This window comes from Dermacentor variabilis, chromosome 3 (genome assembly GCF_050947875.1).
Source record: "Dermacentor variabilis isolate Ectoservices chromosome 3, ASM5094787v1, whole genome shotgun sequence".
Taxonomy (NCBI): Eukaryota; Metazoa; Arthropoda; class Arachnida; order Ixodida; family Ixodidae; genus Dermacentor; species Dermacentor variabilis.
Window position 1 is genome coordinate 178,568,669 of NC_134570.1, and position 19,405 is coordinate 178,588,073.

The following is a 19,405-nucleotide window of genomic DNA, read 5'->3' on the forward strand; positions in this document are numbered from 1 at the left end:
CCCAGTACTGAATTAAACAATTGGTAAACTTACGTTCAAATGGGCTCGGTGCACTGAGGGTATTTTGGCCACGAGAGCTGCGGCTTAATTATAGGCATGGCTCGTCATAATGGTGCACACATTTTGCGAGGGCTTCTGAGATGTGCGAGGCACATTTGACCGAAGTTTGCATTGTGCACTTCGTAACTCCGCCGTATAATTACGATTTCAATAGGACTCGTGTTTGGTCTCATTTATTTCAATGTGGTGGATGAAAGTAGGACACTCCAACCGGATATACTTACTATCTGTAGTAGCACGGCATAGTGCCTATGTCACGAACCCAAGGATGTCATTTCCATAGACAATATTTATTTGGAACACGGCCGCACACACACAAAAAGGTAATAAATAAAAAAAAGCATTCTTGCATTACCTGGAATGTTCCGCCTGTTAAGTGGTCAGCGATTATCAGCCTTACTTTCTTCGGCCAGATGGAGCGAGTGGCAAACAACTCACTTGACCAATGATTGGAATCCTGTGCTAAAAAAAAGCAGCCTGTGCTCCTGACGAAATGTAAGTAAGTGGAGGGGGGCGGGCATGTATGAGCTGACTCGTTTATTCGGGCTACACATACATTTTCGCTGTTATGAAAAGCGGTCTTATTATAATTCGTTATATTAGAAGAATAGGTTCTGTCCTCAACACATGGTGAGGGAGGGCGGAGCTGTTTTCCGCCTCATTTCGATGGTACCGATGGGGACGTTTCCTCGCACTGCTGCTCGCCTACACCCATTTCGGAGAACCTGAGTGCCGTGCTCGAATGCGCTTGAATTTTACAAGGCACTATGCTCCGTGCACTCATCGTCGTTATCCATGCGCAATCATGGTTCCCTCGTTACGAATGGTCGTCTGCAGACGGAGCGGAGCCAACATCAGTGACGATGTCGTCCGAGTCCATGGCTTTGCTGGTCGCTGGCAACGATGTCCTCCGCCGATCCAGGACCCAGAGTGGAGCAGTGAGCAGGAAAGAGCACAGCACCATCGATCCCATCGTTCGGAAAAGGCCGTCGTATGATCCGTACTCATCGCGGAAGAAGCCTGAGGGCGAGGAAAGAAAACGTCGCAGTGAGAACATGTAAGCCACACTGCATCCAATTGGCCAACAGAGATGCGTTGGCCTTGGCGGCACATTCGAAAGAAATGTTCTACATTTCGTTTGCTTCTTTTTTGCCACACTTCTTCAATATTGACGTCAGAAACATACGGTGTGAAGGTAGAGTTTTGTTTTTTCGTGACAACTACTTCCGCTTATGAAAGTTGTCATTTGGTTCTCCAAAAAACATCGATGCTATATCTCGCTCTGAAATTTGCAGTTCGTGTACTGAGATAATACGAAGGCACCTGATAGGTCTCAAATTACTAACATTTCTGCAGGTCTAAAAAGTTAGGGCAACAGTGTAAAAAGGCGCTGAAAAACAATCTCGCAAGGAACGCTAGAGACAATCTGCAGGAGTCCTTTGGAACAACCGAAGTTGTTCTTCGGCAAACGTTACAAAAACATCTTAGTGAGTGTTCAATGTTTTTCATCTATTTACAAGTAACATGAAAGCTGGCTTTCCGATTATTACACGTTTATACATCGTAAGGTGCATATTTTGGAATAAAAGTACCGCAAAAAGACATTTTTCACATTCATACAATTACATATTTACCTAATTAAAATCAATCAGTGTTGGGCGACTCGGTAGCAAGGAATTGTGAAAGGCATAAGGATGACCGTCAAGTTCGCGTTCCTGGCGTCATTGCACGTTTAGGAGTCACGTGACGTCAGTTACATTGATAAAATTCAAAATTTTGCATTTCATCTGCATTCGGCAACTGCACCAATTATAACACAGCCAAGTGTATTGCCTAGCAATGGGCAAGGAAAAATTTAAAACAGCTGTGAAAGAATGCGTCTGATCCTGAATTGGCCTCGGCTCACAGATACCGCGGCTCACAGATAAGCTAACAGCGTCACATTAAAGAACAACAACAATAGAAAGACACCCTTCCGTTAGGTGTCGTTTTACGTGAAAGCGTTTTTACTAAGCCGGGAACCATCTGATGGAAACCTGGACCTTTATTTTGCTCTCGCGCGACACAGGCCGACATACTGAATTTCGTTAGCATGAGCGCTGTAATGCTAACCTTTTTTTAAAAGATAAAGGGGCGGCTTCATAGAAAGTTCCCTTACGAAGCCCGAGTGCTCAACGTCGTGCTCCCTGACAGATTATTTCTTTCGTTCATGCTCCCAGTGGTTTTGCGGCATCTGTCTGTCTCGCACGGGTCGCCGTGCCGTGCCGACAGGTGGCCGAAAGGAGAAAACCCGTGCGAGTTTCCACCAACGCCACGGGAGGGGCGCTGTCAATTTAAGCGAAGGTTAGTCAGGGGGGTTAATCTCCGCATGGCTGCCATTGGCCGTTTTTGAGCAGACGCTCTTTCGACGCTAGCGCGAAGGTCCCCTTCAGTTACGGCCCTAACCAATGGGTGACGCAGAAGCAAAATGGCGGCGCACACGATTGTTTACGTTGTCATGACAACAAGAATAGCAGCCGCGCAGCGCTTCCTCTCTTTCTTTTTGTTTTTATTACGCCGACCCGCTCCGCTCATTTTCACCCTTTCTCCCATGCTGCGCGCCGCTTACCTTTTTTTTTTGTTTTTACCGGTACGCGCCGCGCTTTTCTTTTGTTTGTTTTTTTTTATCGCGCGCGTGCTACGGCGCACCACGCGCCAGCTCGCAAGCAATGCATGCGCTACGCAGCGCATTGGCATTGCTTGCGAGCTGGCGCGTGGTTCGCCATGAGCTATGCGTTGGCACGCGCGCAATCTTATACCAGCATGTGCCGAGACATAAAAAGAATTCCACTTCCAACACAACAGATGTTTAGTCTCACTTTATTGACTTCGTTTCCGAAAACAGATTTTTCTTATAACGTGGTGTGATAAACGCTCAAAAAATGAGCAAAAGTGAAAGGTGCATGACATATACAAGAGTACTAACGGCAAAACGGCCAAGAGCGGAAACCTCGAGCAGTATTGCTTTCGCAATAAAATGCACAGACAGTGAAATAACGAAAGAAACCGCTAGAAAACGCGAAGGCCGTTTCATGCACACGCACATAAAACAACATTTTTATATAACGTCCTCCAGACAGAAATGTAGACGTGCTTCTGATATATGCACTAAGATATTGCACAAAACTGGACGACATGCATGACATAGCCATGACAACTATAAAAAGGGCAAACTCACTGGTAATGGCAACAACAATGACACGCAAAATACCTAAAAAATAGAATTAAATGCTAACATTGTTTGATTGAGCGTCATACCAAAAGAAAGAGCTTACTTATAAATCTGTACGAAAGTATATGAAATGCGTGACGTATTCATGACTGCTGAACAAATTGGAAAAACATGGCAGAAAAAAATAACATTGTACTGAAAACTGAAACACACATTATCACATTATTTTGCACTTGGCCACACCTTGAGTAAGGTGGCAAGGGGAACAGAAGGTAGTCGGCTTTTGCAGCAGCACATAAAAAACATTCGCAGAAAGGCTTATTCCTCAATCAAAGACCAGGTAAAATAAGCCAACAAAACAACTTTTCTTCGACCCGAATGCAATGCTTAGCAATAAAATTACGTCACTTAAGACATACCTAAGTGAACATTGCACTAAGTCGTACCTACTGGGCTCTCCTTTGTATAATAAACACGAACTGCAAAAATTTACATGTAGAACACTTACAATGCTCATGCTTTCCAGAAGAAAAAAAGTGTATCATGCCTACATGAAGGTTCGCGCGGTTTTCGCATCGGGGGTTACTGAGATAGTACACAAACACTATCAGTAATTTTTCAGCTGTTTGTAGGTTTGTAGAACGTGATACACAGAAAAAGCACTGAGGGCAGTATGGAAAGCTGGGCAAGTTACTGAAGTTGCAGAATGAGACTTGGCACAGAAAAGCACAAGTCATAGACCACGTGACAATGACGAGGAGCCTCTATTTGTCAGCTTTCTCTACCGGGAAGAGGCAAGTGTAGCACAGTCAAGGCGCAACGACGTCCGGAGCCTCATGGAGCAAACACATGGACAGGGCCGTGTTCGTGTACATGTGCCTTGTGATGTCCTTGGGTCTGAGCGCTCACCTGTTGTCTTTAGGCACCCGGAACAACCTTGCAGGACTTGTTTTTGAGGTATTTGTGCACCACTGCTGGATGCACGAGTGGTACGAGTCGTGAAACGGGTGAAACATCGCGGAGCACAAGCACACAGCTACCGAGGACCACAAAACTGACGACGCTAGTCACGCCGGTGAACGCACAGCAGCGCACGCTTCGCGATAACAGCAGATAACGAAACATGAAACGTCATGCAGCGGGCTGAGCTGGCTCAGTGCCGGCGGAGCCGCACGGAGACAGTCGAAGGTGAGGGAGTTGCGAGGCAGTAACGATGGAGGGCGATTGGTAAGGATTTGGGGAGGGCGAAGGGCTCGGCGACCTGGATCGGCGCGCGTACGCGTGGTGATCTACGAGGACATGCAAGGGAAATGTATTTTTGCGTTCGCCCAATACAGAGATGGCACAAGTTACCTCTGCCACCAAAACCGGGGAGTTTCCCCCCACTGGGTTAGTTGCCTGAAAAACCGCCTGCCAGTGTTGCCCTGAGCGCATCTCGGAGCACCTCGACCACGTCCACGACCACAAGGTTCGCGGCAACGGTGGTGAATCGAGCGTTTGCCAGGCTCTGTGTTCTCGCTCATGCCGGCGATGAGCTTTTCGAAGGGCGAACAAAGCGACGTGCCGCGTCAGCGATGCTGCGCTACAAAAACGAGACGAGAGGGAATCGGGAACGCCCACCAAGGTAAATATACACGGTAGCCAAGCTTCCATAGGTCACAATACGTGCAAAAGACGGCGGTCCATCGGCGGTTCATGGGGCTTAGCGCCATATGTATGTGGTGGGAGCACTTCCGGCGGAAGAAAAAATAATGTGACCCCATGTTCGTTAAAAGCAAAAGTGGTGTCATTTTGTTTTCGAAGGCGCAAAATTTGTTTTGTTGGCCTGCTTTTGGAGCTATATACTCAAATGCCCCGCCATTCGACTTGATGGGCGTTTCGAGCTTTCATCGCGGAAAGCGATGCAGGAAAAGCCAGCCGTACGGCTGTCGAAATCGCACCTCTGCACAAAACATACTTTCCTTGGAGGCCGACGAAGCTATAGGTGTAGAGTGCTGATCCTATCGTCGGACGCCAAGCTCGTCGGCCGGCGCAGTCGCACGAAAAGAACTACACAATTATCTGGCGGTCGTAACTCACTACTTTTGACTGAACAGATTAAGAAGCGATGAAGCTACCCGCGTCACCAAATTCAGACAAACTTAGACAAGCAAGAAAGCACAAAATGTGAGGGGGGCGTATTTCAACAGGTGAACTTTACGAGTGCGCCTTTCTCCCCATTTCAAGACGTGCATTGCATTGCGTGTTATAGTGGCGTCAACGCCCCCTGAAACGATGGGCGCCGAAAATAAATGCATTTATTATTAATAATACAATTGAATAAACTTGTATTTTCTTAACTCGCCACCAATATATAAAATTGACCAGGAATTTTATTTTCGTTGAATGAATCTAACTGTGTCTCGCTTGAATTAAAAACACTTCTTTCTTTCCCAATGTTTGTTCCCTCCAAACATAGTCGCGCTTCAATCGCTGCTCCCATGCTGATGCTCCCATGCTCCCATACTGCTCCCATGCTACCCCCCTTGCTGATATCGGTGACAATCTGCACTGAGCAGCTTTTCGCCCGAAGATTCGCGGCCTATTTGGATCGACCTCGCGCCCACTCGTCGACAACGGCATTGAAGAATGTTTTAAGGGCCGTTTATAGCCCGACGTATAACGCCCGCGTGCGCGCACGCTACGTCATGTAGGCGAAAACGACCCCTCTATAGTCGGGCGCACCGGCGCAGCCAACGCAACCGGCGGATTCCAACGCACCCCGACGGGCCCGGCGCCGATATGGCTCCTGAGCCATTCGCGCGTCGAAGTCGGCGGAACTTTCGCACCACAATGCACTGCGCCCGAAGAAAAAGGCGCCAACACAACTTCGCAGACGGCTTTTGCAGACGGCGCGCGACTTGGCGAACCTTCTGCGCGTGCTCCGAAGATAGCAGCCCGCGATGCTCGCGTTGTAGAGGGGATGGCATCTCGGCTGGCGCAGCACAACCGACGTAGCGTGACGGACCGCGAACGATGCTCGCCCGCGTGCCGATAACGTCGGACTATAAACGTAGTGGCGTTTCGCTCCATGTTTCCCCGCAGATCCAAAGCGGAGCAGCGGGGCAGCTTTCGTGTTTCAGCTATGCATTCAGCATAGCGGATCCAGGCCGTTCCTATTTGCAGCGCCCTCTGGTAGAAATCGGCGCAGTAAACCAAAAACAGAACCAGTTTTGTCAATTGCACTAAGTGAAAAAATATGCTGAACCTATTTGCTTATAAAACATGTGGACGTGGTCTTGTAACGCGTTTACGGTGCGTTCTACCAAATGGAAGATAAAGCATCGACTTGGTGATAGCCAACGAGGGCCTTCCAGTTCCAGTCCAGTCCGTGGTGACTGAGAGAGAGAGGCGGGGAATATTAGGTAGGCGCCCACCTAGTGGACTTGTCCATTACATCTGCGGCTGAAGTGCTGATTGGCTGGTGGGGCCTATATTCTTCTCATGCGTACCTCAGCCCAGCCAATCGCAGCTTCAGCATCAGACGAAATGGACATGCTAACTAGGTGGTGTTAGGGTTGGCGTCTGACAACACGTGGCGAAATGAATTTTATCCGACCATCTTCGTCGAAATGAGGTGCGACTTCTCCGGCGATGGGTGGCGCCCCGCGCATATGTGCACGAAGAACTTTCTCTCACCGGACCTTTTACCAGGCCTCGTCGAAATGAAGCGTGACTTCCTAATTCGCCATGACCGTTTCGAGCGTTTACCTGTCTGCCGGAAGTCCCGCAGTGTACAGCCTCTTTTGTGTATTTGTGTGTGTGTGCGAGTTTAAAGAGGCCCTTTCCTCGAATTGGACCTAGAAGAGAACTTCCACGAACCCGCAAAGGGCAGAAGTGGCGGAGAGGCGTCTACAATTCCGGGAGGCGGGACGACTTCTTCCTTTCAGCAGGGTCGGTATAAGCAGAGGAGCAGGGGCCCTCTTTCCGTGCCAGTCACGTGACATTGACAGAAGCAAGATCCCACCCACGATTGTAGAGAGCCTATTTAAGGGGCTCCTTATTGCACTTTTAGAAGACTTCATGCTCTTCTCATTTTCTTTCATCTACCTTTGAATAAACCGAGCACGTTTCGCACTAGAAAATCGTCCCGCCCGTGCTTGGTCGCCACGGTTTACCGGATGCCTGCAGCCCGCCGACAACTCCACACTACCCATTAAGTAACGTCAGTCGAGCTTCGATAGGCAGGCGCCGCTACTTCTCGGCAGCAGCAGGATACGCTACCCTGGAGTACGCAACAAACTGACTGGCAGCGATTGGGATACAGAACTTTGGAGGCCTCAACTTGGACGACAACTACGAGATTGTAGCCTCTTCGTCCTGGCGACAACATTCGGAAGGAAAGTGTCTGGATCCATGACTTCATATGGTGAGTGCACGGCTTTTCCTCACTCAGATATCACTTGGCTTTACGTATTTTTTGGAAAGTACACTGCAGTTATTTTTTTCCTTAACCGTTGACGGAAGTTTGAGTACGTCAAGGTTGTATAGGGTGAAGATTTAAAAGCACTAAGGGCAGCCATGAACTTGAAGGCACTTAAGAAGCCGGAATCGTTGAGCTTGGCCAAAGAGTTGGGCCTCCCAATTGCCGAATGAAAGAGAAAGCCGGAGATAATTGAGGCGATCGAAGCGACCGGGGCAGACGACGATGAACTGGCGGAATGCCTAGAGAGCATTGCAGAGGAAGAGCGTAAGCGCCTAGAGAAAGACAAAAAAGAAGAGCGTAAGCACCTAGACGAAAAAGAGGAGCGCGAGCGGGCAGCACGTGAGGCCAAAGAAGAGTGCGACCTCGAAATGAAGCGCCTAGAGATCGAGCTCTTGAAAGCTCAAAATTATGAAAGACCTAGCCCAGAGGCACGTGAAAGCGAGCACAGAATGACAGACTTGATGGCACCCTACGCCGTATGAAGGGACATAGGTCTTTTCCTGGTACAGTTTGAGCGCACGTGTGCACAGTTTGAGCGCAAGTAAGGTAATTGCAAATAGAATCAGGAACACCTTAGACTTCCGTCAACCAAAGGATCAGGCAGGATTCCGTAAAGGCTACTCAACAATGGACCATATTCACACTATCAATCAGGTGATAGAAAAATGTTCGGAAGATAACCAACCTTTATATATAGCTTTCATTGATTACGAGAAAGCATTTGATTCAGTCGAAACCTCAGCAGTCATGGAGGCATTGCGGAGTCAGGGTGTAGACGAGCCGTATGTAAAAATACTGAAAGATATCTATAGCGGATCCACAGCCACCGTAGTCCTCCATAAAGAAAGCAACAAAATCCCAATAAAGAAAAGCGTCAGGCAGGGAGATACGATCTCTCCATTGCTATTCACAGCGCGTTTAGAGGAGGTATTCAGAGACCTGGATTGGGAAGAATTGTGAATAAAAGTTAATGGAGAATACCTTAGTAACTTGCGATTCGCTGATGATATTGCCTTGCTTAGTAACTCAGGGCACCAGCTGCAATGCATCCTCACTGACCTGGAGAGGCAAAGCCGAAGGGTGGGTCTAAAAATTCATTTGCAGAAAACTAAAGTAATGTTTAACAGTCTCGGAAGAAAACAGCAGTTTACGATAGGTAGTGAGGCACTGGAAGTGCTAAGTGAATATCTTACTTAGGACAGGTAGTGACTGCGGATCCGGATCATGAGACTGAAATAACCAGAAGAATTAGAATTGGCTGGGGTGCATTTGGCAGGCATTCTCAGATCATGAACAGCAGGTTGCCATTACCTCTTAAGAGAAAAGTTTATAACAGCTGTGTCTTACCAGTACTCACGTACGGGGCAGAAACCTGGAAGCTTACGAAAAGGGTTCTACTTAAATTGAGGACGACGCAACGAGCTATGGAAAGAAGAATGATAGGTGTAACGTTAAGGGTTAAGAAAAGAGCTGATTGGGTGAGGGAACAAACGCGAGTTAATGATATCTTAGTTGAAATCAAGAAAGAGAAATGGGCATGGGCAGGACACGTAATGAGGAGGGAAGATAACCGATGGTCATTAAGAGTTACGGAATGGATTCTAAAGGAAGGGAAGCGTAGCTGAGGACGGCAGAAAGTTAGGTGGGCGGATGAGATTAAGAAATTTGCAGGGACAACATGGCCACAATTAGTACATGACCGGGGTAGTTGGAGAAGTATGGGAGAGGCCTTTGCCCTGCAGTGGGCGTAACCAGGCTGATGATAATGATGATGTGAGAAAGCAAAATTCGCGAGAAACACGTGGCCGCAACGCTTGTTTACGTTACTACCACGTGAGGTAGCTGATATAGTCGCTCGCATGGGGAAAGAAGAAGCAGAGAACTTCGATGAAGTCAAAGCGAAGCTGCTTAGAAAGTACAGATTGTCAGCGGAAGCATTTAGGCGAAAATTCAGGGAAGTCGAGAAGACCAAAAGTGAGTCATACTCAGATTTTGCATACACCTTGGAGTTAAACCTGAAGGAATGGCTCAGAGAAGAGGGTGCACTAGGCGATGCCGAAACGACGATGCAGTGCGTTGCTTTAGAATGGTTCTACCGCCGGCTGCCAATAAACGTCAAGTATTGCGTTCAGGATAGACCAGGCGTAGACACTGTTACGAGAGCGGCCGATCTCGCTGAGGAGTACGTAACTCGCCTTGCGGACAAAGGCAACGAAGCTCTTAAGATGGAGATGAATAAATACAGACCCGACAAGCCAAAGGGATGGGCATTGTCGAGTCGGTATAAAGCAATGGAAAAGTCAGATTCGGTAAAAACTAGTGACGAGGAAAGCGAGGGAGAAAAGGAGTCACCCGAACAGAGGGCAGAAAAGCAAAAGGTAAAGGCTTTCGAGGCCAAGAAACTAATAGTTTGCTACAACTGCCAGAAACGGGGCTATCTCCGTGGGATGCAAAAATCATATACTAGTGTCGATGTCACTAACTAGTAACGAGCAAAATCTAAACTTACTAGAACCATACATTCGAGACCTCGTGGTAAACGGCCAACCGTTTCGGGTGCTTCGCGACTCAGCAGCCATAATGGACGTAGTCCATCCGTCGTACGTAGAGGAAGGCCAATTCACAGGAGAATGTGCTTCGATAAGGCAAGCCGTAGAGGCCTCCAGTGTTTGCCTCCCTGTGGCCAAGATTCGTATCGAAGGCCCTTTTGGAGTACTGGACACTGAAGCCGCCGTCTCGGCACCATGTCCCGCCGCAGTATCCGTATTTGTTTTCTAACAAATCAGAGGATTTGCTACGACGCAAGGGAATCGGGTTTAGTGAGGGAACAGTGCAAGCCCTAACTCGTTCCAAGGCAGTGTATGAATGTCCAGTGGTAGAGGAAACAGGTTTGACAGCTGATTCGTCAACCAGTACCGAACATGACAGTCCTATAGGGGATGAGGCGGAAAGTACGCCAGCTAATGAAAAGGTCAGGAAAGCAGCGAAGCCTGAATTGTCTCGCGAGGCAGAATGCAGAAAGTTATTGAACGTAAGCCCTGCCACGGTGATCGCTGAGCAGGAAATGCGTAAGGCACAAAGCAATGCTGAGAATTACTATGACAGGACGGCTCGCACGCGACGCTTTGAAGTTGGGGAAAGGGTAATCATCCTGAAACCCCCGTTGAATAACCAGCCTGAGGAGATGCCTGTCGACTTTCCAGAATTAACAGCAGTGACGGAGGCAAAAGATATTCACGAGACCATTGACAAGTTAATAGAACAGGCGGAGTTGAATCCCAATCAAAGGGCCGAACTGAGGGAACTCGTGTTTGAATTTAAAGACGTATATTCAGACGCACCGGGCAGGACCACTGCAATCATTCACGATATCGAGTTAACCTCGTCGGACCCTGTTCGATCGAAAGCTTATCGCGTTTCGCCTCGTCAACGTGAAGTCATGACCGCTGAAATAAACAAGATGTTAGAGCTAGGTGTAATCGAGCCAGGAGAGAGTGATTACACCTCGCCCTTTATCTAGGTTGAGGTCCCAGGAAAAGAGCCGCGACCATGTATGGCGATACCGCATATCGAGGAAAGGCTTGAGAAGGTGAGCAGTGCTAATTTCATCTCTACGCTCGATTTAGACAGAAGGTATTGGCAGTTTCCGTTGACCGAGAGGGCAAGCAGGCTTGCGGCGTTTATTTCCCCGATGGGAACCTTTCGTCCGAAAGTGGTGAGCTTTGGATTAAAGAATGCGCCATATTGCTTCTCTAACCTTATGGACCAGGTGCTACGAGGAATGGAGGACTTTCCACTTCCCTATCTCGATGACATGTCAATATTTTCCTTCATCATGGGCGGACCATGTGCAACACCTGCGAACCGTGCTGTGTCGTCTACGAGAGGCCAATTTAACTGCTAAGGCTCCCAAATGCCAATTAGGGCGCGCGGAGGTAGCTTTCTAGGTGAAGTAATAGGGCAAGGCCATCGTCGGCGTTCCGAGGTTAAACTGACCGCAATAGACAACTTCCCGCACTACGCATCAAACGGGACATCAGATCATTCCTTGGCTTCACGGGTTATTACCAAAGATATGTCCCGCGGTATTCCGAGATTGCGAGTCCTTTAACGGATGCTCTCAGAAAAACAGAACCACAAACGGTAATGTGAGATGACGCAAAAGAAAAGGCTTTTAATATGCTGAAGAACGCACTAACGAGTCAGCCAGTGTTGAACGCGCCCGACTAATCTAAGCCATTCATTCTTCAGTGTGATGCCAGTGACAGGGGTATGGGGGTGGTGCTCTGTCAAAAGAGAGATGATGCGAACGAACACCCTATACTGTACGCCAGTAGAAAGACTTGAGTTCGTGAGGAAGCATACAGTGCATCAGAAAAAGAATGCGCCTGCGTAGTATGGGAGGTGCAGAAGCTAGCTTGCAATATCGCTGGTTAAAGATTCACCATAGAGACTGACCACTATCCCTTCACATGGCTGCAGTCCATGTCTACGAAAAACGGTCCTCTTTTGAGCTGGAGCTTGGCGCTTCAACAGTACACCTTCGATATTCGCTACAAGAAGGGTAAGCTTAACGGCAATGCCGACCGTTTGAGTCGTTGCCCCTAGAGTAACGAAAGCCTCATGCTCATCCAATTCTCCATGGCATTTTTTAGTTCGTTCATGCTTTTTTCAAATTCATATGTTTTTCCGAAGTGAAGTCGATTGTTAGCTGATTTTAATAACAACGTCTTAACGCTTTCAAGAAATGGCTGTTTTTAGTGTTCGGGGGGGGAGGACGCCCGTAGAGAATGAGAAATGTGTAGCGGTTTTTCTTTTTTTTTAAGCCGGGAGTGTCTTGGAGGAGGGTGGCCTTTTGCTCGCTGATTTGTGGGTGTGGGTCCGGCACTGTTCTGGGGTGATTGGTTCACCACGCAGGAGACGAAAAGTGCGAGACCTGCTTGCAAGACCAATTTCACCGGACCGGACCAAGGAGAAAAATCACAAGAGCGGCACAAGGACTGATGATCGCTTCAAGGAATCTATCTGCTACGAACTAAGGGTTCGTCACCTCTAAGGGGAATTCTGCTACCGAAACGCCGATCCCTCGTACAGCGGCTGCTGGCCCCTAAACGTCGGGATCTTCCTCCCCCGCCGGAGATGCTGTTAGGGTTGGCGTCTGACACCACGTGGCGAAAGGAATTTCATCCGACCATCTTCGTCGAAATGAGGCGTGACTTCTCCGGCGATGGGTGGCGCCCCGCACATCGTGCACAAAGAACTTTCTCTCAACGGACCTTTTACCAGGCCTCGTCGAAATGAAGCGTGACTTCCTAATTCGCCATGACCGTTTCGAGCGTCTACCTGTCTGCCGGAAGCCCCGCAGTGTACAGCCTCTTTTGTGTGTGTGTGCGAGTTTAGAGAGGCCCTTTCCTCGAATTGGACCGAGAAGAGAACTTCCACGAACCCGCAAAGGGCAGAAGAGGCGGACAGGCGTCTACAATTCCGGGAGGCGGGACGACTTCTTCCTTTCAGCAGGCTCGGTATAACCAGAGGAGGCGGGGCCCTCTTTCCGTGCCAGTCACGTGACATTGATGGAAGCAAGATCCCGCCCACGATTGTAGAGAGCCTATTTAAGGGGCTCCGAAATGTACTTTTAAAGAACTTCATGCTCTTCTCACTTTCCTTCATCTACCTTTGAATATACCGTGCACGTTTCGCACTAGAAAATCGTCCCGCCCGTGCTTGGTCGCCATGGTCTACCGGATGCCTGCGGCCCGCCGACAACGCCACGCTAAACAATAAGTAACGTCGGTCGAGCTTCGATAGGCAGGCACCGCTACTTCTCGGCAGCAGTACGATACGCTACCCTGGAGTACGCAACAGTGGACGCTTACAGAGTAGCCCTGGTGCCAATTCGCTGGTGACGTTTTTTGTTCTATCGCGGCTATTTGGTTCAGTGATTCGCACCCGCACGTAAAGCGAAGCCAATTAGATGTGCGATAGATGACTATTTTCTTATGTTCAAGTGGAAGTAGCCAGAAATAGAAAGTCTACTTTGCGTCGAAGTGTTGGAATGCAATGCGCGCATCAAATTCCGCAAGTCTTCTTCCCGCGCTGCGGCGTGTTTTAATGGGCCCTTCATAGTCCGACGTAACGTCAGCGCGCGCGCAGGCTACGTCACGTCGGCGAAAACGACCCCTCTATTGCCGGCGAGGAGCTACGGAGTCGCCCTCTATCGGAAGCGCCTCGCTGGCATAATATGAGGGATCAGGCGGCGCGCTCCTCATAGGTTTTGCTGTCAGCGCTCACAGAAAACACAACGCGCAAGCTCTCCCGGACATTTCTGTAAGTACTTTCGAAACGAGAGAAGTTTTTTACTGGCTAAATAATAATCTTGGGCAAACCGAAAGCACAGAATCGTTTACAGACGCTATCTCTTTAACGAATACGTACAGTGAACGCCACTGCGCGCGGTCGCCGCGATGGAGTCTCCCGAACCGGCTTCTTGCGTGAAAGGCAGGCAAACGCTGAGAGCAGAGTATGTGAAATAAGTCCTTATAGTGTTTGTATAACTAAATGGAGCCTAATAGAATTAAGCCTTAATGCTGCGTTCGCACAGATTCGCAGCGACCGACTGCGCGTCTGCATGCTTGTCTGCGCACTGTTTCGCTTTCATTTCGTGCGCCTTTTCGCACCGTGCCATGAGCTCTAGGCCGCAGAATATGAGCATTTGACAGTATACAAGCAACCATTGTTGCGTGGGCGCTATCAGAGCTGTTCAAAAATAATTTCATTGTAGAGACTTCGACGCCTACGCGGATGTGCCGTCGCGACGATTCAATCTTTTTTTTTCTTCTAAATTGTTCGACATTTCAATATTATTTCTGGAGTTGCGTCGCACTGTATGTTTATCGGTGTTCTCAGCGTGCGATTTCCCGCTGCCTCTTTTTTTAATACAGTGCATTAATTCATAACACAAACATGACCTTATGTCGTACTTTTTTATAATGTGCTTCTTACGCTCCCTTTCCACTCCAGTGAACTTGTCAGTACGTATAGCATCGACAAGTTCATCGACCAAACCATCATGACATTAGTCGGGCGAGCGCCTCAGTGCGCGTTTTGCGATGATCGCAGACTCGGCGCCGTAGCAGAAATCTTCCTCGCGTCTGTGCTTGCTGCATACCCGACTTGTAGCCGATGACTGTTTGCGGTTTTATGTTTCGCGAGCGAAGCTTCACGCACCTTGTCCTGCGGCTACGTGTGAATAAGGCTCACACCGGGCTCCGCTGCGTACGTACGGCACTGCTGCACCGAGGAGTAGCCTATCATGTTGCGCGCCTTCAAAGGCAGCCACTACCTATTGTAGTGCTTTCAAGCGTTGTAAAGGAGGCACTCGAAGCGGGAAAATCTCACCACTAAATGAGGACCGCAGCGTACGAGGGAATTTAAACTCTCGTTTTCAGCTCGCTTCGGCGCTCCCGAAGCAGCCGACGCGGCCGCTATGTCCACGTGATCCTTAATAGCATGTCACGCCGACGGTGGCGCCAGCTTTTCCAGTGGTAGAGCTCGAGGCCAATAGTCGGGCGCACCGGCGCAGCCAACGTAACCGGCGGCTTCCAACGCGTCCGATGGGCACGGCGCCGATATGGCTCCTGAGCCATTCGCGCGTCGAAATCGGCGGAACTCTCGCAACCACAATGCATTGCGCGCAAAGAAAAAGGCGCCAACACAACTCCGCAGACGGCTTTTGCGAACGGCGCGCGACTTGGCGAACCTTCTGCGCATGCTCCGAAGATAGCAGCCGACGGCGCGCGCGTTAAGTATAGAGGGGATCGCGTCTCGGCTGGCGCAGCGCAACCGACATAGCGTGACTGACCGCGAACGGCGCTCGCCCGCGCGCCGATAACGTCCGACTATAGTGGCGTTTCGCTCCGTTTCTCTCCGCAGAGCCAAAGCGGAGCAGCGGGGCAACTTTCATGTTTTAGCTATGCATTCAGCATAGCGGATCCAGGTGGTTCCTATTTGCAGCGCCCTCTGGTAGAAATCGGCGCAGTAAACCAAAAACAGAACCAGTTTTGTCAAGTGCACCAAGTGAAAAAATGTGCAGAAACTTTTTGCTTAGAAAACATGTGGACGTGGTCTTGTAGCGAGTTTACGGTGCGTTCTATCAAATGGAAAATAAAAATGGAAATAATAAATGGAAATAGCCAACGAGGGCCTTCCAGTTCCAATCCAGTCCGTGGTGGCTGAGAGAGAAAGGCGGGGAATATTGCGTAGGTGCCCACCTAGTGGACTTGTCCATTACATCTGCGGCTGAAGTGATGATTGGCTGGTGGGGCCTATCTTCTTCTCAAGCGTACCCAGCCCTGCGAATCAGAGCTTCAGCAGCAGACGAAATGGACATGTTAGCTAGGTGGACGCTGGTGCCAATTCGCTGGTGACGTTTTCGTTCTAGCGCGGCTATTTGGTTCAGTGATTCGTACCCGCACGTAAAGCGAAGCCAATGAAATGTGCGATAGATGACTATTTTCTTATGTTCAAGTGGAAGTAGCCAGAAATAGAAAGTCTGCTTTGCGTCGAAGTGTTCGAATGCAATGCGCGCATCAAATTCCGCAAGTCTTCTTCCCGTGGTGCGGGGTGTTCTAATGGGTTAGAATCACAATTTCTCACACCAGAAATAGGCCTTCGTCTATGCGAAAATGAGCGGAGGCTCGCGCTGCGTAGTAGAAAACAAAGCTGCACTGAAAGTAGTCTAAGGCACGGCAGCACTGAAAGCATCGAGATCGCCAGCGGAACACAGCGGTGACGCTCCGCTTAGACAACTTGTAAGCGGACCGCGTTCACCGCTCGGCTAGCTCGCTTGCTACTAAGCGGACGCAGCATGTGCTCGCGTTCATTGGCTGAGCGGAGCGGACCGTAAAATTCAACTAAAACAGTATAAAAAGGTGAAAGCTACCTACCGTCCGAACGTGCGAGACCCGATAAGTGCAGGATATCTGAACTGTTAAAAAAGAAAAAAAAAAGTAATACGCGTATGTCTTACCAGGAAACATTTATTGAAACTGACAACGAGATTATTTGAAAGTAAAATTTGGCGAAGCATTGAAAGTGATACCAAGATTTAGCGCTGTGCTCAAGCTCCGAATGCGCTGCTTTTAGAATATGCAAGGGCGCCATGTTGGCGCAATGAAGCACGCGCTGCAACTGCTTTCGCGCAGCAGAATCAGCGCATTGAGGCCTAACAGGCGTCTCGCAATGGTGGCATGATGAGGAATGTCGCCACCGGCGCTGCAGGCGCGGCACCCTCACTGTCGCACGAGATGAAACGGGGGAAGAAAGAGAGCCTTTGTAGCTGGAGTAACATACCAGTTTCGCTCAGTTCACTATACGTAACGGAGCTTAGCATGCACGCTTCTACGCAGCAAGAACGCAAGCGTTTGGAGCGCACAACGCTCACGCAAATAGCGGAAGCCAGAACTCCAGCCGTCAGCGAAGCGTGAGGGTTCGTCCACTTGGGTTCGTTGTTCTTGCAGGCAAACGCACTGAGCTTCTCTGACTTCTCTGGACACTTGGCCCTTCACGCATGAGCCACGCTGGCACCGCTGACGCCGAGACATCACGGCGGCGGCCACGCCAGGGTGCCTCGAGCGTTTAAATAAACCATGTCGTAATAATAAATGCAGCCGTAGACATGCGTGGCCACGCGGACGTGTTTCACAATCATTCGCGAAGTGGCGATTTCGTACGGTGTGGGTTGTCACAAGCTATAGCCCTCCTGTGACAACCCGCGAGTGCTTCGGTAGTTAGCAGCGTCAATCTCTAATATTTATTCCAGTTACACTATCGCATGCTTCACAGCAATTCCAGTCCTTTCTACAGCGTCCGCGCAAACTTGACAGCCGGCTTCAAGAAGTCTCTGAAATGGGGGCACTTAATGGACCGGTTATTCTCAACTCAGCTAAAAAGAAACAGAACGAGAAGAGTAAACAGCATAAAACAATATCGAAACAAACGCCCCGATGAATACATTAGTATTCACGAAAACATTACGCATTAAGACAAGTCCTCTGCACAACAAACAAGAAACCGCGGGAGCTGCATTTATCTGGACACGCGGCAGTAAGGTGGTCAGGCTGATATTGTTCGGCATTGCACTTATCGGCCTGGGTCCACTCCACACTTAAAGGTTGTTCAAACGATAGCTGTTCGAGCAGCATGCAGTGCGTCCGCGAGTGCACCGATAAATATCGGGGAACGGCAACGATAACCTTTTGCCATACTTCTGGAAAGGGCAGTAGGCCATGAAATATTGCAGAACTTGTCTGCTCGTTGTTATCGTATGCTTGCTTGTTACATATTTGGAGCACTTTCTATCTGATGAAACAGCAATGACGCAAAGAGAAAGCCTTATCCAGAGAGTCACTTCAGACTTTGCACCACTGGTTAGGTACTAAGACTATAACCTTCTCAGCAAGGCCTATTTCGTGCGCAAAAACTGTGACGATCTCGCGAGGCCTCAGCATCAACCATTTCCGAGGGCGAAAGAATCGGACGACTCTTGGAAACACGTATCGATTAAATTCTGTCAGAATTTATAAACAACCGTTACTGGAGAAACGAGAGGAAGCATTCAAACATCGAATATGCTTCGAAGTTGCTAATTTCAAAGAGTTGACAAACCGTCCAAGCAGAACTTGTGCATATTAAGCGGCAATCAAAACGACTCATATATTTACACTAAACAATAAGTAGCCATCTGACGTAGTTGCAGAGTGGCTTTGATGTTACATTACTAAGCACAAGTTAGCGGCATCAAGTCCTGGCAACGGGGGGCAGATTTCGATGGCGGCGAAACGCGAACACGCCCGTGTACTTAGCTTTCGGAGCGCGGCAACGAACCCCAGGAGGTCAAATTTAATCCGGAGTCGCCCACCACGGCGTGCCTCATAATGAGATCGTAGTATTCGCACGTAAAACCCCAGAATTTAATTTAAGGTTTTTAACTTTGATGCCACGCTATCAATATAAATTTCACTTTCGCTTCAACTATATACCTTTATTTATTTATTTATTTAAATAAATAAACAAATATTTATTTATTTATTTATTTATTTATTTATTTATTTATTTATTTATTTATACATACAGTAGTCTCAATGAGGCTATTGCGGGAGTGGGATGAACAACAATCATACAAACATTTATAAACAAGCTTGCGTGATTTGTTTCAGTGGTAGTGAACGGATGTCGTCCGGTAATGGATTCCAGACTTCAGTTGTTGATGGAATAAAACCGTTTTTAAAGGAATCAGTGTGGGCAAAAAAGGTTGAGATATATAGCGCACGGTGACTCCTCATACATGAGTGTTTGGAAAAAGTTAAATAGTTATCTAGAGAGGAGAGGCGAGGAGCGTAGATTAACGTGTGAAAGAATTTTAGGCATTCGAGTTTGCGACGCTTTGCAAGAGGAGTGAGACCAAATAGGGGAAGAGAGTTAGACGGTGAAAATTCCTTGTCATTTCTCTTACAAAAAAAAAAAAAACGCACCACGCTTTTTTGCACTGACTCTAGTTTTTTGACGTCACAGTGTTTGTATGGATTCCATACAACGCAGCCATATTCGAGGATAGGGCGAATCAGGTTTTTGTACGTAAGAAGTTTATTTTCTTGAGAAGCAAGACGCAG

At 48.5% G+C, this 19,405-nt stretch overlaps 1 protein-coding gene across 1 annotated transcript in view; it reads right to left on the reverse strand.

Moving 5' to 3' along the window:
* Window positions 1-555: 555 nt before the first annotated feature.
* The window catches only part of LOC142574341 (uncharacterized), a 50,524-nt gene continuing 31,674 nt past the window's right edge, over window positions 556-19,405 (reverse strand). The window contains exon 5 of the mRNA XM_075683449.1: window positions 556-1,080. Coding sequence (XP_075539564.1) covers window positions 878-1,080 — 203 coding nt within the window. The 3' untranslated portion in view covers window positions 556-877. The remainder of the gene's footprint in view (window positions 1,081-19,405) is intronic.